The following is a 12640-nucleotide window of genomic DNA, read 5'->3' as shown; positions in this document are numbered from 1 at the left end:
GAGCGCTTGTTCGGCCAAAAAGCTCATATGCTCACCGGCGGTCCGAAATCAGACATTTGTGATTGTCCTCTCCTGACCATTAGTTGGCCGGCGTCCCTATACACATCACACCATCAGCAGAACCTGTCGATATCACTGGATTCAGCCAACATCGGTCTTGTATATGGGGCCATTAGATACTCAGTTGAGCGGAGCAGTGGCCAAGCCTGTGCTATACCACTCATGCTTGACCCTTCTTCGTGAAAACTAAACCCCACAGAGCCCTGATACCTGGATCATCGGGAGTCCCAGCAGTAGGATGACCGAGATTAGCAAATTCCATGGATATTGTTTTTGGAAACCTCTAATAAGATTTATGTTCAGCTTTTCATTCTGAAGCGATTAGCCCAAGATGAGTCAGTTCAGGGTCTGCGTCTCTGGGTACACCGTCAGACAGTATGGTAATTACTTACCCAGTATAACAATGATATGTTCCCACTTTTATATTCCTGGCAGCTGCTGCGGTGATTTCAGCAGTGATCCAAGTAGGATGTGAAGTTTACATAGTTCTCATCTTCCTGATTTACTGATCTTACCTTTTACGGGGCATCCACATGGGGCACAACGGCCGCAGGAAAAAGCTGTGGTGGATTCACAGTTAAATTGGTGGTGAAATATAGAGGATCTTGCCACAGATTTAGTTACAGATTCTTATCTCCCTTCTTGAAAAATCCTCAACATAAATTGATCTCTTGATTAAAAAATCCGCACTCCATGTCATTTTATACACAGATTTGGCAAAATCTTATCCTCTCGTTGCTGCCCAAATGCACAGTGAACGTCCTGCCCAGGAAAGTCGGATGGAAAATCTGTTCTGTATCCACCCTGTGTGAACACAACCTTAAAGAACATTTTACAGTCACAGTGGGATCAGGGAGTGAGATTCCTACCATAATTGACTGAATAATTGAAGCCGCTCAGTGACCGGAGCTGGGGCAGAGAAGGCTAGTGCCTGGCGGCTCTCCGCTCTGTTCTCCAACAAAGAACCAAGATGTTGGGGGGTCCCAGCCGGTCTCCAGTGATCAGCATGATACTGGAGTCACTGATCTCTCCTCGGTGACCACCTGACACCCCGCGGTGAAAGAGGAGGCAAGATGACTGGTGGGGGACACCAGAAACTGTACTAAGGAACGGCAGTGGTCTGGTAGGGGAGAATATGGATTTATTTTTAATTAATATACAACCATCATAGACCTATTTTAAAAAATATTAAATAACTTGGACAACCACTGTAATATTTCCTTTAGGCCCAAATTAATATTCTGCCGTTATATTAGTCACCCGTTTTCGTTTATGAGCACCATCCTAGAATAACGTTTGATAACTTCTCCACGGTGTGATCTTCTTCTCTCTACCTGCCTTCCACTCCTCCTGACCAATTAATGTTTAATTATAAAAATCCCATCTTTGCCCTTTCCATCTACATTTGTTTCAAGTCCTGCTTTTAACAACCCCGGGTGGACAGGTTTATTGTGAGCGGAGGCCTCGGTCCGCCATGTGGGAGCGCCATCCTGGTGTAGATGAGATGGCCACTTCTATAGCTTCAATTACCCAGGACCTCGGCAATCACTCACAGCAGCCGGAGGCGTCTTATTACAGGGAGCGCGCGGCCGCGAGTGATCGCACCGGGGTGTGTTTGTGCTGAGTATGAAGCCAAGAAAGTTTATGGCTGCATTCAGCTTACAATGATATGGAAACTTGTCGCAGAGATATGGCTCTTGTCCATACAGATGCGAGTACAGGGCAGTTGGTTGGGATGTGCTGTATGCCACCAAATGTACCTTTCTCCCTAATGGAGTAATTAAATAGGGGTTGTTAAGGGTTAAAGAAAAAATATCCCCACCAGGTCCCATTTCTGCTCTTACCCGGGCCTCACTGTGTTTTGTTTTTTGTTTTTTTTAAATTTTCCGGTCTCTCTTCGTCATACCGGAAATGCCCACTCACTGGTCGCAATAGTAATCCGCTTCAACCTGCTTTGGGGAACTATTACTATTTTTTTACATTTTTTTTTATTTTAGAAGTGACATACCTTTTCATCTTTTTTGCTCCTAAATATGATCTGATATTGTAGCAGTCATTTTCTTTATTAAAAGACTTGTTTGGTCATGGTCAGGCTACCCAAATGCAATGATTTTTGCCAAGGGAAGTTGCGTTCAGCTTCTTGGAAAGTGAAGTATTACAAGTGGCCTTTCACTTGCATGGGCTTGTTAGGACTTACAGGCTGCCGTCACCCAACTACATATTTTTAACAATGGAAGTAACTCTGATTACTTATCCTGCTGATATGATATTGTATAACCCAACTTATATTCTGCTGTGTATCGGAAAACTAGGTGACAACCCTTGTAAGGCTGCATTTACACCGACCGATTGCGGTTATTAAATGACCTGCCGATCAGCCTCCTAATAGCCTGTTTAGTCTGCACACCCATGTACAAAGAATGACCATGAATACGATGTCAGGATGTGCTACCAAGAGGACTATTTTTAAGCAAGTCTAAAAATTATCGCACCTGACGAACTATGGTTTTTCTCACTCGTCAAGAGATGTTTGGAGCTGTTGATCAGATTGATATGCAGTTTTTGCAGGATCACTGTTTCGGTAAACCTTACATTTTATTGAAATCCCTTGTGTTTGTATACACAAGAGTCTAGCGGTGGTCTTATTAAGTGACAGTCTTCCCTGTATGACTGCCTGCAGAGAACTGTCAACCATTGGGTAGGACCGCCCACTGGACTTGTGCTGTAAGCGCCATGGATTTCAGCTAATAGGTTGTGAAACATTTCCAACAAACCCATTCCGCTCAGCTTCTTTTCTTCACCGTGCCGTGCACAGATCAGGCTGCATGTACACCGGACAGGTTCCCCTACATACATATCTTGGTAGTAGGTTTTTCTGGCTCAGTGTCAATGAGCAGGTCCGTCCTTATAACTCCGAGCGCCTGTTCGGATGTAACTGTTATGTCTAGTTCACATTCATTGCACTCTAAATCCGCCGTTTGGTCTCATCCAGTATTTCCGAGTAGTGAGTCTGCTCCGGCGTACAATAATGGGGATAGGGGTGCGTATATATAAGCATATACCTAGATTTCATCTCGGTCCCCAATCTGAACCTCCAAGGCCTGTAGTGGATGCCACTACCCTACACCCACTATCCCATCCTGTTATATAACCACCTACCTTTCCTTCATCTTCCTTTTATATGAAGCTTGCACGAAAGCTGGCTTATCTGTACAGGTTGGGGCAGAAGCCTTCCACTAGAAATATTGAATGTTTGTCGGGGCCATTTTCTGCTGCATTTTTGCACCAAGAAAGGGTATGATAGATGCTGACCATCGACAGATACTTGTTAATCTGCTGTTTTTGGATTTATTTTTTTGTCAAGTGATGTAGTAAAAAATTAACGGAAACTCATACTACAGATCTGTATCCCATCAATGGGTGCCAGGCCACACATCACGACTGGTTGTTCCATGGCATTGACGTTCAAGACAACCACCCAACCATGAGTGACCAGTCACCCAGAATACCAGTCTAGAGTCCCTAATTGATGAAGAATACCAGTCTAGAGTCCCTAATTGATGACTGCATGATTTTTGCATGTTCATTTGCAATGCTCCTGTACATATCTATAGGGACTGATGCACAAGTCGCCCCTCCATCAGTATATTTAAAGCCTCCACAGCCACCATTTCCCCTCCGTTCACGCAGCGGCCGGCCCTGTGGATGTGAGGAGAGGAAAGCTTCCCGGTAGGTTTTGTCCCAGTTGTACCTGCTCTGATTGCAGCGGATGTCGGCTATAGAAATGAGAGCTATTCCCCTGTGATGTATGGCTGTCACGCATCAAGCTGGAAGACTCGCATAAAGGCAAGACATTACCGCCATGCAATGTAATAAGGTAGGCTCAGCGGGGTGCAAGATTGTACACGGAAGGTATTGTATAAATAGCAGACATTAAGGACGGAAATGTCATTCAATAAATCACAGACTTAAAGAGCTATTTGCACTTCTAAGGAAGGAGGATTTTTTTTCCCTGTTCTGGCTGTAAGTAAAGTGTAGAATGTTCTCTTTTTAACGTTGTAAATCTTGATGAGTCTCATCCTTAAAGAAAAAAATAAAGAATAAAGCACTCCTGATAATGTAGGATCCCAAGCCAATGCTTAGGAAGAACTTTGCACTCCGAGCTTATTGATTTTCATTTTTCCTTTTTATTGTAGTGCAATCCAACCATAAATGATGTTTCAGCTGAACAATAGGTCCTTCATCAGATCCTATGCACTATGATTGTATGGGTCCTTGTAAATCCATAAAAATACCTGTTTTGTATTAATCCGATGTGCAAGATAAAGCTTAGAAAACACATGCAAACTAGCTTGTAAGTGGGGGCAACGATTGCCCTCTCTCGTCCTGAACGTTGGGTGCTGATGGGTTTCCACGTCAGGAGGGGGCCTGCTGAAGACCCCCCTGGCAGCCACAGGCTAAGCTGCATTGAAGACTATCCGGTTGCCTGTATACCGCAATACTGCGTCACTTCTGTACATAGAACAAGCAATCACGTGATTGTAGGGCCAGATCTCCCCCGAGGTGACCAAAAACATGAAGCACACTCGAAAGCTGAGAATTGTAAAGATGGGTCAGTCACTATGGCTGCCATCGTAGCTTCCGATGGTGACGGCACTGGCTTTTCTGCTTACTACATTTGCGGATCTAGTAATGCATTGTGCATTTTATAGAAAAGTTTGTGGATTTGTAAAAAAAAAAAAAAAGTCAACAGAATATTCCTACGACATCTGGACATTTTGTTCAGTTGTAGGTTTCGGAAAAAGTAATTGCACCCCCTCCAGTGGTTTCTTTATCCTCTCTTCAGGGTTATAGGGCTCCTTCACCTTTCTGAGCTCTCAGGTATTACATAAATCTGCCGTGTGATTTATGTAAGCAGATCTTAAAGTAAACCCTATGACAAGCATGAAGGATTTGGTGTCATTTAGTTAAATTCCTAGCAGCAGAATGGATTGCTCTGCCTCGCCTGTACATACGTCTTCTCCGGATCAAATTTTTTTGAGGATGGATTTTTTTTTTCTCCTTTTTTAATGTGATATATATTCCGAAAGATGCCATAAAGCACGCCAGCCCGGTAATATTGTGTGATGCATCGGCAGCCTCGACTGTAGCCAGGGGCTCTGTGATGTGTCGCGGTGTTCCAGCCACAGCATCGGCTTTCTGATAAGTTTATAATGCGCCATTTAGCAGTCAGTGCAGTGAAGTCAAGCGTGAAGGACCCCTAATGTTCCCCAACGCTCGGTTAGGACCCCTAATGTTCCCCAACGCTCGGTTAGGACCCCTAATGTTCCCCAACGCTCGGTTAGGACCCCTAATGTTCCCCAACGCTCGGTTAGGACCCCTAATGTTCCCCAACGCTCGGTTAGGACCCCTAATGTTCCCCAACGCTCGGTTAGGACCCCTAATGTTCCCCAACGCTCGGTTAGGACCCCTAATGTTCCCCAACGCTCGGTTAGGACCCCTAATGTTCCCCAACGCTCGGTTAGGACCCCTAATGTTCCCCAACGCTCGGTTAGGACCCCTAATGTTCCCCAACGCTCGGTTAGGACCCCTAATGTTCCCCAACGCTCGGTTAGGACCCCTAATGTTCCCCAACGCTCGGTTAGGACCCCTAATGTTCCCCAACGCTCGGTTAGGACCCCTAATGTTCCCCAACGCTCGGTGAGGACCCCTAATGTTCCCCAACGCTCGGTGAGGACCCCTAATGTTCCCCAACGCTCGGTGAGGACCCCTAATGTTCCCCAACGCTCGGTGAGGACCCCTAATGTTCCCCAACGCTCGGTGAGGACCCCTAATGTTCCCCAACGCTCGGTGAGGACCCCTAATGTTCCCCAACGCTCGGTGAGGACCCCTAATGTTCCCCAACGCTCGGTGAGGACCCCTAATGTTCCCCAACGCTCGGTGAGGACCCCTAATGTTCCCCAACGCTCGGTGAGGACCCCTAATGTTCCCCAACGCTCGGTGAGGACCCCTAATGTTCCCCAACGCTCGGTGAGGACCCCTAATGTTCCCCAACGCTCGGTGAGGACCCCTAATGTTCCCCAACGCTCGGTGAGGACCCCTAATGTTCCCCAACGCTCGGTGAGGACCCCTAATGTTCCCCAACGCTCGGTGAGGACCCCTAATGTTCCCCAACGCTCGGTGAGGACCCCTAATGTTCCCCAACGCTCGGTGAGGACCCCTAATGTTCCCCAACGCTCGGTGAGGACCCCTAATGTTCCCCAACGCTCGGTGAGGACCCCTAATGTTCCCCAACGCTCGGTGAGGACCCCTAATGTTCCCCAACGCTCGGTGAGGACCCCTAATGTTCCCCAACGCTCGGTGAGGACCCCTAATGTTCCCCAACGCTCGGTGAGGACCAGAGCCACCACATGGAACCTCATGGTGCATGTGCCGATTTTGGTCAGTCAGTGCACCTTAACTATTTGCAATTCCAACCTGTATACACAGGCAACCTAACAACTATTGTGATAGAATGCTTGCGAATTCCTGTGATCTGTGGCACATGAGCGGGTGTCTTGTGGTCGGCGGCCCATGAGCGGGTGTCTCGTGGTCGGCGGCACATGAGCCGGGTGTCTTGTGGTCTGCGGCACATGCAATATGCTACCAACAGTGATGATATTTTTGCTGCCGTAAACAATCTCTTGCCATGATTATTCACTGATCGCTGGCATATTTAGACGGGCCAACAATTGCGAAAGAGCCTGAAAAAGCCAAATAGTGCAACATTTTTAATGAAGCAGAGTTGCAAAAATGATTTTGGCTGCAAATACATGAAAGAGGAAAAAATAGATATAGATAGAGGTAGATATCCACGGTATCTCATGGAAGGAGCAATGCAGGCTAGAAAGCAAGAAGGAGATCCAGCACTTAGAATGATTCAGGCTGCAGCTATGGTAGAACCACCCACTATAACAAATTGGTTCTGAGCCCCCCAAAATGACCTGGTTCTGAGCAGTTTAGCAACTTGCTTAGTTTAGGGGCAAAGGGCTACAATGAGCATCTCTGGCTCTGAATGACCCTCTCATTACACAGAAAACCTATAGATTGCAACGGGACATGTGTAATGCTTTTATTTCTCCTGTTGTGGCGCTACAGGCAGAAAACTTCCCTTACAGTCGATCCATGAGGGTCCGAGCTTCTATGTAAATGAAGGACCCTTGTAACACAGGTGGTTTATAGTGTACAATACCTTTAAGGGGAAATTTCAGATTTCTTGGCAGTGGCGCTACGAGATCGTACTACAAACCTGTACCGAGACTTCGTCAGACTTGGATCCATCGTGCTTTTTGAGTTGCTCGTAAAATCTGAGTTTAATTTCAGGCAAGATTCTCCACTTACACTTTGAAAATGAATTTTAGTTGTCTCTTAATGGACGTTTGCTTTTATCGTCTGCAAGAAGCGGTGGCTGCTCTGTTAAAAGCGCTTTCTAATGCCGAGACGCCTCGCCTAAGCCTAAAGAGGAGTAAATAAGACCCCATTATAAGTCCTCCGATTGCGAGTAGCATGGGTCCCAGTAGCCCTTTGTAATGTCCATTAATGCCTTTCCCGAGGATCCGCATCTCATTTTCCAGAGCCATTTAGTCAAACGTGCGATTATTTAGAAAGTTAATTCATGCATGCCGAAATGTAGCTTAAGTAATGCGAGGGGCGGAAGGTAAAGCTCTACGGAGACCGCAGTCCTTTTTGTTATTTAATGATCAGCCATAATTAACTTGCAAATTTGAAATAATTAGAACAAATTAAAGGTATTTAACTTCCCCATCCCTGAAGAAAAATTCAGATTGCACCAAACTCATCTCTAAATTATTCACAACGTGGAGGTGTTTTCTTCAATGTTCTGCTGCTTTATGGATATTCTGCTAATACCAGCAATCTGCCGCCATCAGCCTCATCAGATCTGTTCTCCCGCGCAAGTACAGAAATGATTGCAGCGTGTGATCTGCACAGGTCTGATTGTAGAGTGCTACGGGACAGACGGGCACCGTGTGCGTATAGGTTGTAAGGAAGGCCGCAGGGGAATGTCTGACTAACGGGCACAGTGTGTACATAGGATGTAAGGAAGGCCGCAGGGGAATGTCTGACTAACGGGCGCGGTGTGTACATCGGATGAAAGGAAGGCCGAAGGGCAATGTCTGACTAACGGGCGCGGTGTGTATATCGGATGTAAGGAAGGCCGCAGGGGAATGTCTGACTAACGAGCGCAGTGTGTACATAGGGTGTAAGGAAGGCCGCAGGGGAATGTCTGGAAACGGGCACAGTGTGTACATAGGATGTAAGGGAGGCCGCAGGGGAATGTCTGGAAACGGGCACAGTGTGTACATAGGATGTAAGGGAGGCCGCAGGGGAATGTCTGAAAACAGTCGCAGTGTGTACATCAGATGTAAGGAAGGCCGCAGGGGAATGTCTGAAAACAGTCGCAGTGTGTACATCAGATGTAAGGAAGGCCGCAGGGGAATGTCTGAAAACAGTCGCAGTGTGTACATCAGATGTAAGGAAGGCCGCAGGGGAATGTCTGAAAACCGTCGCAGTGTGTACATCAGATGTAAGGAAGGCCGCAGGGGAATGTCTGAAAACAGTCGCAGTGTGTACATCAGATGTAAGGAAGGCCGCAGGGGAATGTCTGAAAACAGGTGCCGTGTGTACATAGGGTGTAAGGAAGGCCGCAGGGGAATGTCTGAAAACAGGCGTAGTGTGTACATAGGATGTAAGGGAGGCAGTGTGTACATAGGATGTAAGGAAGGCAGAAGGGCAATGTCTGACTAACGGGCGCGGTGTGTACATCGGATGTAAGGAAGGCCGCAGGGGAATGTCTGACTAACGAGCGCAGTGTGTACATCGGATGTAAGGAAGGCCGCAGGGGAATGTCTGACTAACGAGCGCCGTGTGTACATAGGATGTAAGGAAGGCCGCAGGGGAATGTCTGGAAACGAGCGCAGTGTGTACATAGGGTGTAAGGAAGGCCGCAGGGGAATGTCTGGAAACGGGCACAGTGTGTACATCGGATGTAAGGAAGGCCGCAGGGGAATGTCTGGAAACGGGCACAGTGTGTACATAGGATGTAAGGGAGGCCGCAGGGGAATGTCTGACTAACGAGCGCCGTGTGTACATAGGATGTAAGGAAGGCCGCAGGGGAATGTCTGGAAACGAGCGCAGTGTGTACATAGGGTGTAAGGAAGGCCGCAGGGGAATGTCTGGAAACGGGCACAGTGTGTACATCGGATGTAAGGAAGGCCGCAGGGGAATGTCTGAAAACAGGCGTAGTGTGTACATAGGATGTAAGGGAGGCAATGTATACATAGGATGTAAGGAAGGCAGAAGGGCAATGTCTGACTAACGGGTGCGGTGTGTACATCGGATGTAAGGAAGGCCGCAGGGGAATGTCTGACTAACGAGCGCAGTGTGTACATAGGATGTAAGGAAGGCCGCAGGGGAATGTTTGGAAACAGGCACAGTGTGTACATAGGATGTAAGGAAGGCCGCAGGGGAATGTTTGGAAAACGAGCGCAGTGTGTACATAGGATATAAGAGAGACGGAAAGAGGGGGGCGAGGTGAGACTGTTATACAAGATGAGTGGGTCGGGAATATGGGCTGTAAGAGTGAGAGCGATAGATCTGCGTCTGGAAAAGCTGAGTGATATCCTCTATGGCTGCCTTGCTCATGAATGTACATATGTGTATGTCAGGAAATTTGGAAAGCTGGATAGTCATCATTGCTGGTGATGTGCTGTCACCCTGCTGGTCCCAGCACCCAGTTCTGTAATTCATAGCTATTTGCCTCTGTATAGCTGGGTAACCCTTGTAGTTTTGGACTGTCCTCCCACCCTGTACTTCATAGAAGCTCTCCTCAGTCTATGTGGGTGCTATAGCCATGTTCATCATGTTTCCAGGATATTACTGGCCATTTGCTCAACGGATTTCCAAGTTGTGGATCGAAAGCAATTAAAAAGACTTTCCCGTTTGTGGCGAGTGGCAGTGCCAGCTCTTCTATATTCAGTGCCAGCTTCTCTATAGTCAGTGCCATTGTTCCTGATCTGCTCCGGATGAAATGACTTATGTTCGCTCCTCGTAGTTGAATGGTTTCTCTTTTCTTTGCAGCCCAGTGACCCCGACTCCTCCATCCAGTAAGAGCCGGAGAAAACCGCAAAGTCCCAGCAAAAACGTGTCCGAAGTAAGAGCTTCTGGATTAGATGTCGATGGCCAGGAAGACGGGTCATCTGTCCGCCCGCAGACCTCAATCAGTAAAGGTAAACGGGTCCACAACATGATAAAAACTATGAATTTTATCTTTTTTTTTTAATCTGGAGTTATTGAGATTATTGGATTATCCGATATAAATGGAGAGATGACGTTCCCCAAAAAATCAGAAGACGCCGGGGGTACCGAAACTAGTAGGAGGCTCGCCGTGCTCTGGGTCTTGCAAAGCTTTTTGCTCCGTTATACTATTAATCCTCTGAATGCCGTAATCTATGCTGATCGTATCAATTAGAGGCTGTGGGCAAGGCTTGCCATTGGCTCGCAATCCAGACCACATGGACATATACCGCCCAGGATCTAGTGGCCCTGTTGGGACATTAATTAAAAAAAAAAAAAAACAAGTCGGTGCCCTTATATTAGTGGTGATGTCTGCCGTACACCACGTCTCGCTTTATACAGGCCAAGGCAGTCACTGTGTAGTCGGCACACACCGGGTGTGTGATTGCCCCTCCGAAGTAGCAAAATCAGATGAGAAGTACTACAGACACCACCATCATTGTACAGCTCTTAAGTTGGAGTAATCACCATTTTTAAAAATATTTTCTTTAATATAAATCACTAATACATTTGAAAATAAGCAATTTTGTAATATATCTTATCAGAGAAATCTACTTTCCTTTCCTGAACCTATCGATCTTTTTCAAAAATCTTGTTTCACAGGTAAGATCGGTCTTCAGTAAATACAAATGTTTCCATTACTGAGAGAAAAGACGACAATTGGTGCTCATGAAGTTCTATGGGGAAATGTAACTGTGATCTCAGCAGAGCTGACAGCGGAATGTCTGGATCGGCCTCTAGCTCCTCCCCTTCCATCGACTTTCAGAAGCACCAACTGTCATCTCCTATCTCATTAATGGGAAAGTCTATCTTCACTGAATACACATTTTACCCATGACTTGAGAATGAAAGATCAGTCCAGGAGGAGAAAGAAGCAGATTTCTCTAATAAGCTATATTACAAAGTTTCTTATTTTGATTTGTACTATTGGTTTATGAAATAAAATCAAAACCATGGTTATACTTTTAATCCCTTTACGACATGCGCTGTACTAGTACGGTACATGTCGTGTCTGCCCCTTTCATGTGGGCTCCCGTGCAGAGCCCTCATCTTTCCCGGGACATGTCAGCTGTTTTCAAACGGCCGCAGGTGGAATCGCAATCCACGCACAGCTATTTACTCGTTAAATGCCGCTGTCAAACTCTTGACAGTGGCATTTAACATGCGCTTCCTGCAACCACGCCGGACACCCGCCCAACGGTGGCCCCTGTCACATGATGATGAGTCACCGATGGGTTGGCATGACAGCCAGAGGTCTCCTCCAATGCTGGTGGTCAGCGATCATAGCAAGTCAGCAATTCTGCTACATACAGGCGATCTGATCATCACCTCTATGTAGCAGAGGCGATCGGCAGCTTGTAGTCTCCCATGGAGACTATTGAAGCATGCCAAAAGTAAAAAAATAAAAAAATTTTAAATAAAAAATTTCAAATCACCCCATTGAAAATAAAACAATAAAAAAACCTCAAACATACACATATTTGGTATTGCCGCTTTCAGAATCGCCCGATCTATCAATATAAAAAAAGAATTGCCCTGATTGCTAAACGCCAGAATTACATTTTTTTGGTTGCCGCAACATTGCATTAAAATGCAGTAACGGGCGATCAAAAGATCATATCTGCACCAAAATGGTATCATTAAAAACGTCAGCTCAGCATGCAAAAAATTATCCCTCACCCAACCCCAGATCACAAAAAATGGAGACGCTACGGGTCACTTTTTTAAATTTTTTTTAACAAACTTTTTTTTTCACCACATAAATAAAAAAGAACCTAGACATGCTTGGTGTCTATGAACTCGTAATAACCTGGAGAATCATAATGGCAGGTCAGTGTTAGCATTTGGTGAACATGGTAAAAAATAATTAAAAAAAAGTTGTGGAATTGCACTTTTTTTGCAATTTCACCGCACTTGGAATTTTTTTCCAAGTACACGATATGATAAAATCAGTGGTGTCTTTCAAAAGTACAAGGCCCCTCACATGGTCATATTGACGGAAAAATAAAAAAGTCATGGCTCTGGGAAGAAGGGGAGTGAAAATCAGAAGCGCAAAAACGAAAAAGTGCTGCAGCGCGAAGGGGTTTAAATATGACCCGGCTGCTGAATTTCTGGCAGTGTACTGCGGCAGTACAGAAGAGTTTACCCCGATCACCGCCCCGCTCCAACATGGCGGAGGAGCAGGAAAGGAGTCGCTTGTCTTTTGCAGGCTGCAGCACAGGGAAAA

General features: G+C 46.2%; 1 protein-coding gene across 4 annotated transcripts in view; it reads left to right on the top strand.

Moving 5' to 3' along the window:
• Positions 1-12640, top strand: part of KIAA1328 (KIAA1328 ortholog) — a 158974-nt gene that overhangs the window by 116529 nt on the left and 29805 nt on the right. For all 4 annotated transcript variants that reach the window (XM_077284165.1, XM_077284181.1, XM_077284189.1 and 1 more), the window contains one exon: positions 10198-10346. In XM_077284165.1, coding sequence (XP_077140280.1) covers positions 10198-10346 — 149 coding nt within the window. The remainder of the gene's footprint in view (positions 1-10197; positions 10347-12640) is intronic.

This window comes from Ranitomeya variabilis, chromosome 1 (genome assembly GCF_051348905.1).
Source record: "Ranitomeya variabilis isolate aRanVar5 chromosome 1, aRanVar5.hap1, whole genome shotgun sequence".
Lineage (NCBI taxonomy): Eukaryota > Metazoa > Chordata > Amphibia > Anura > Dendrobatidae > Ranitomeya > Ranitomeya variabilis.
The sequence above is the reverse complement of the archived record's forward strand: the minus strand, read 5'-3'. Positions and strand labels throughout refer to the sequence as shown.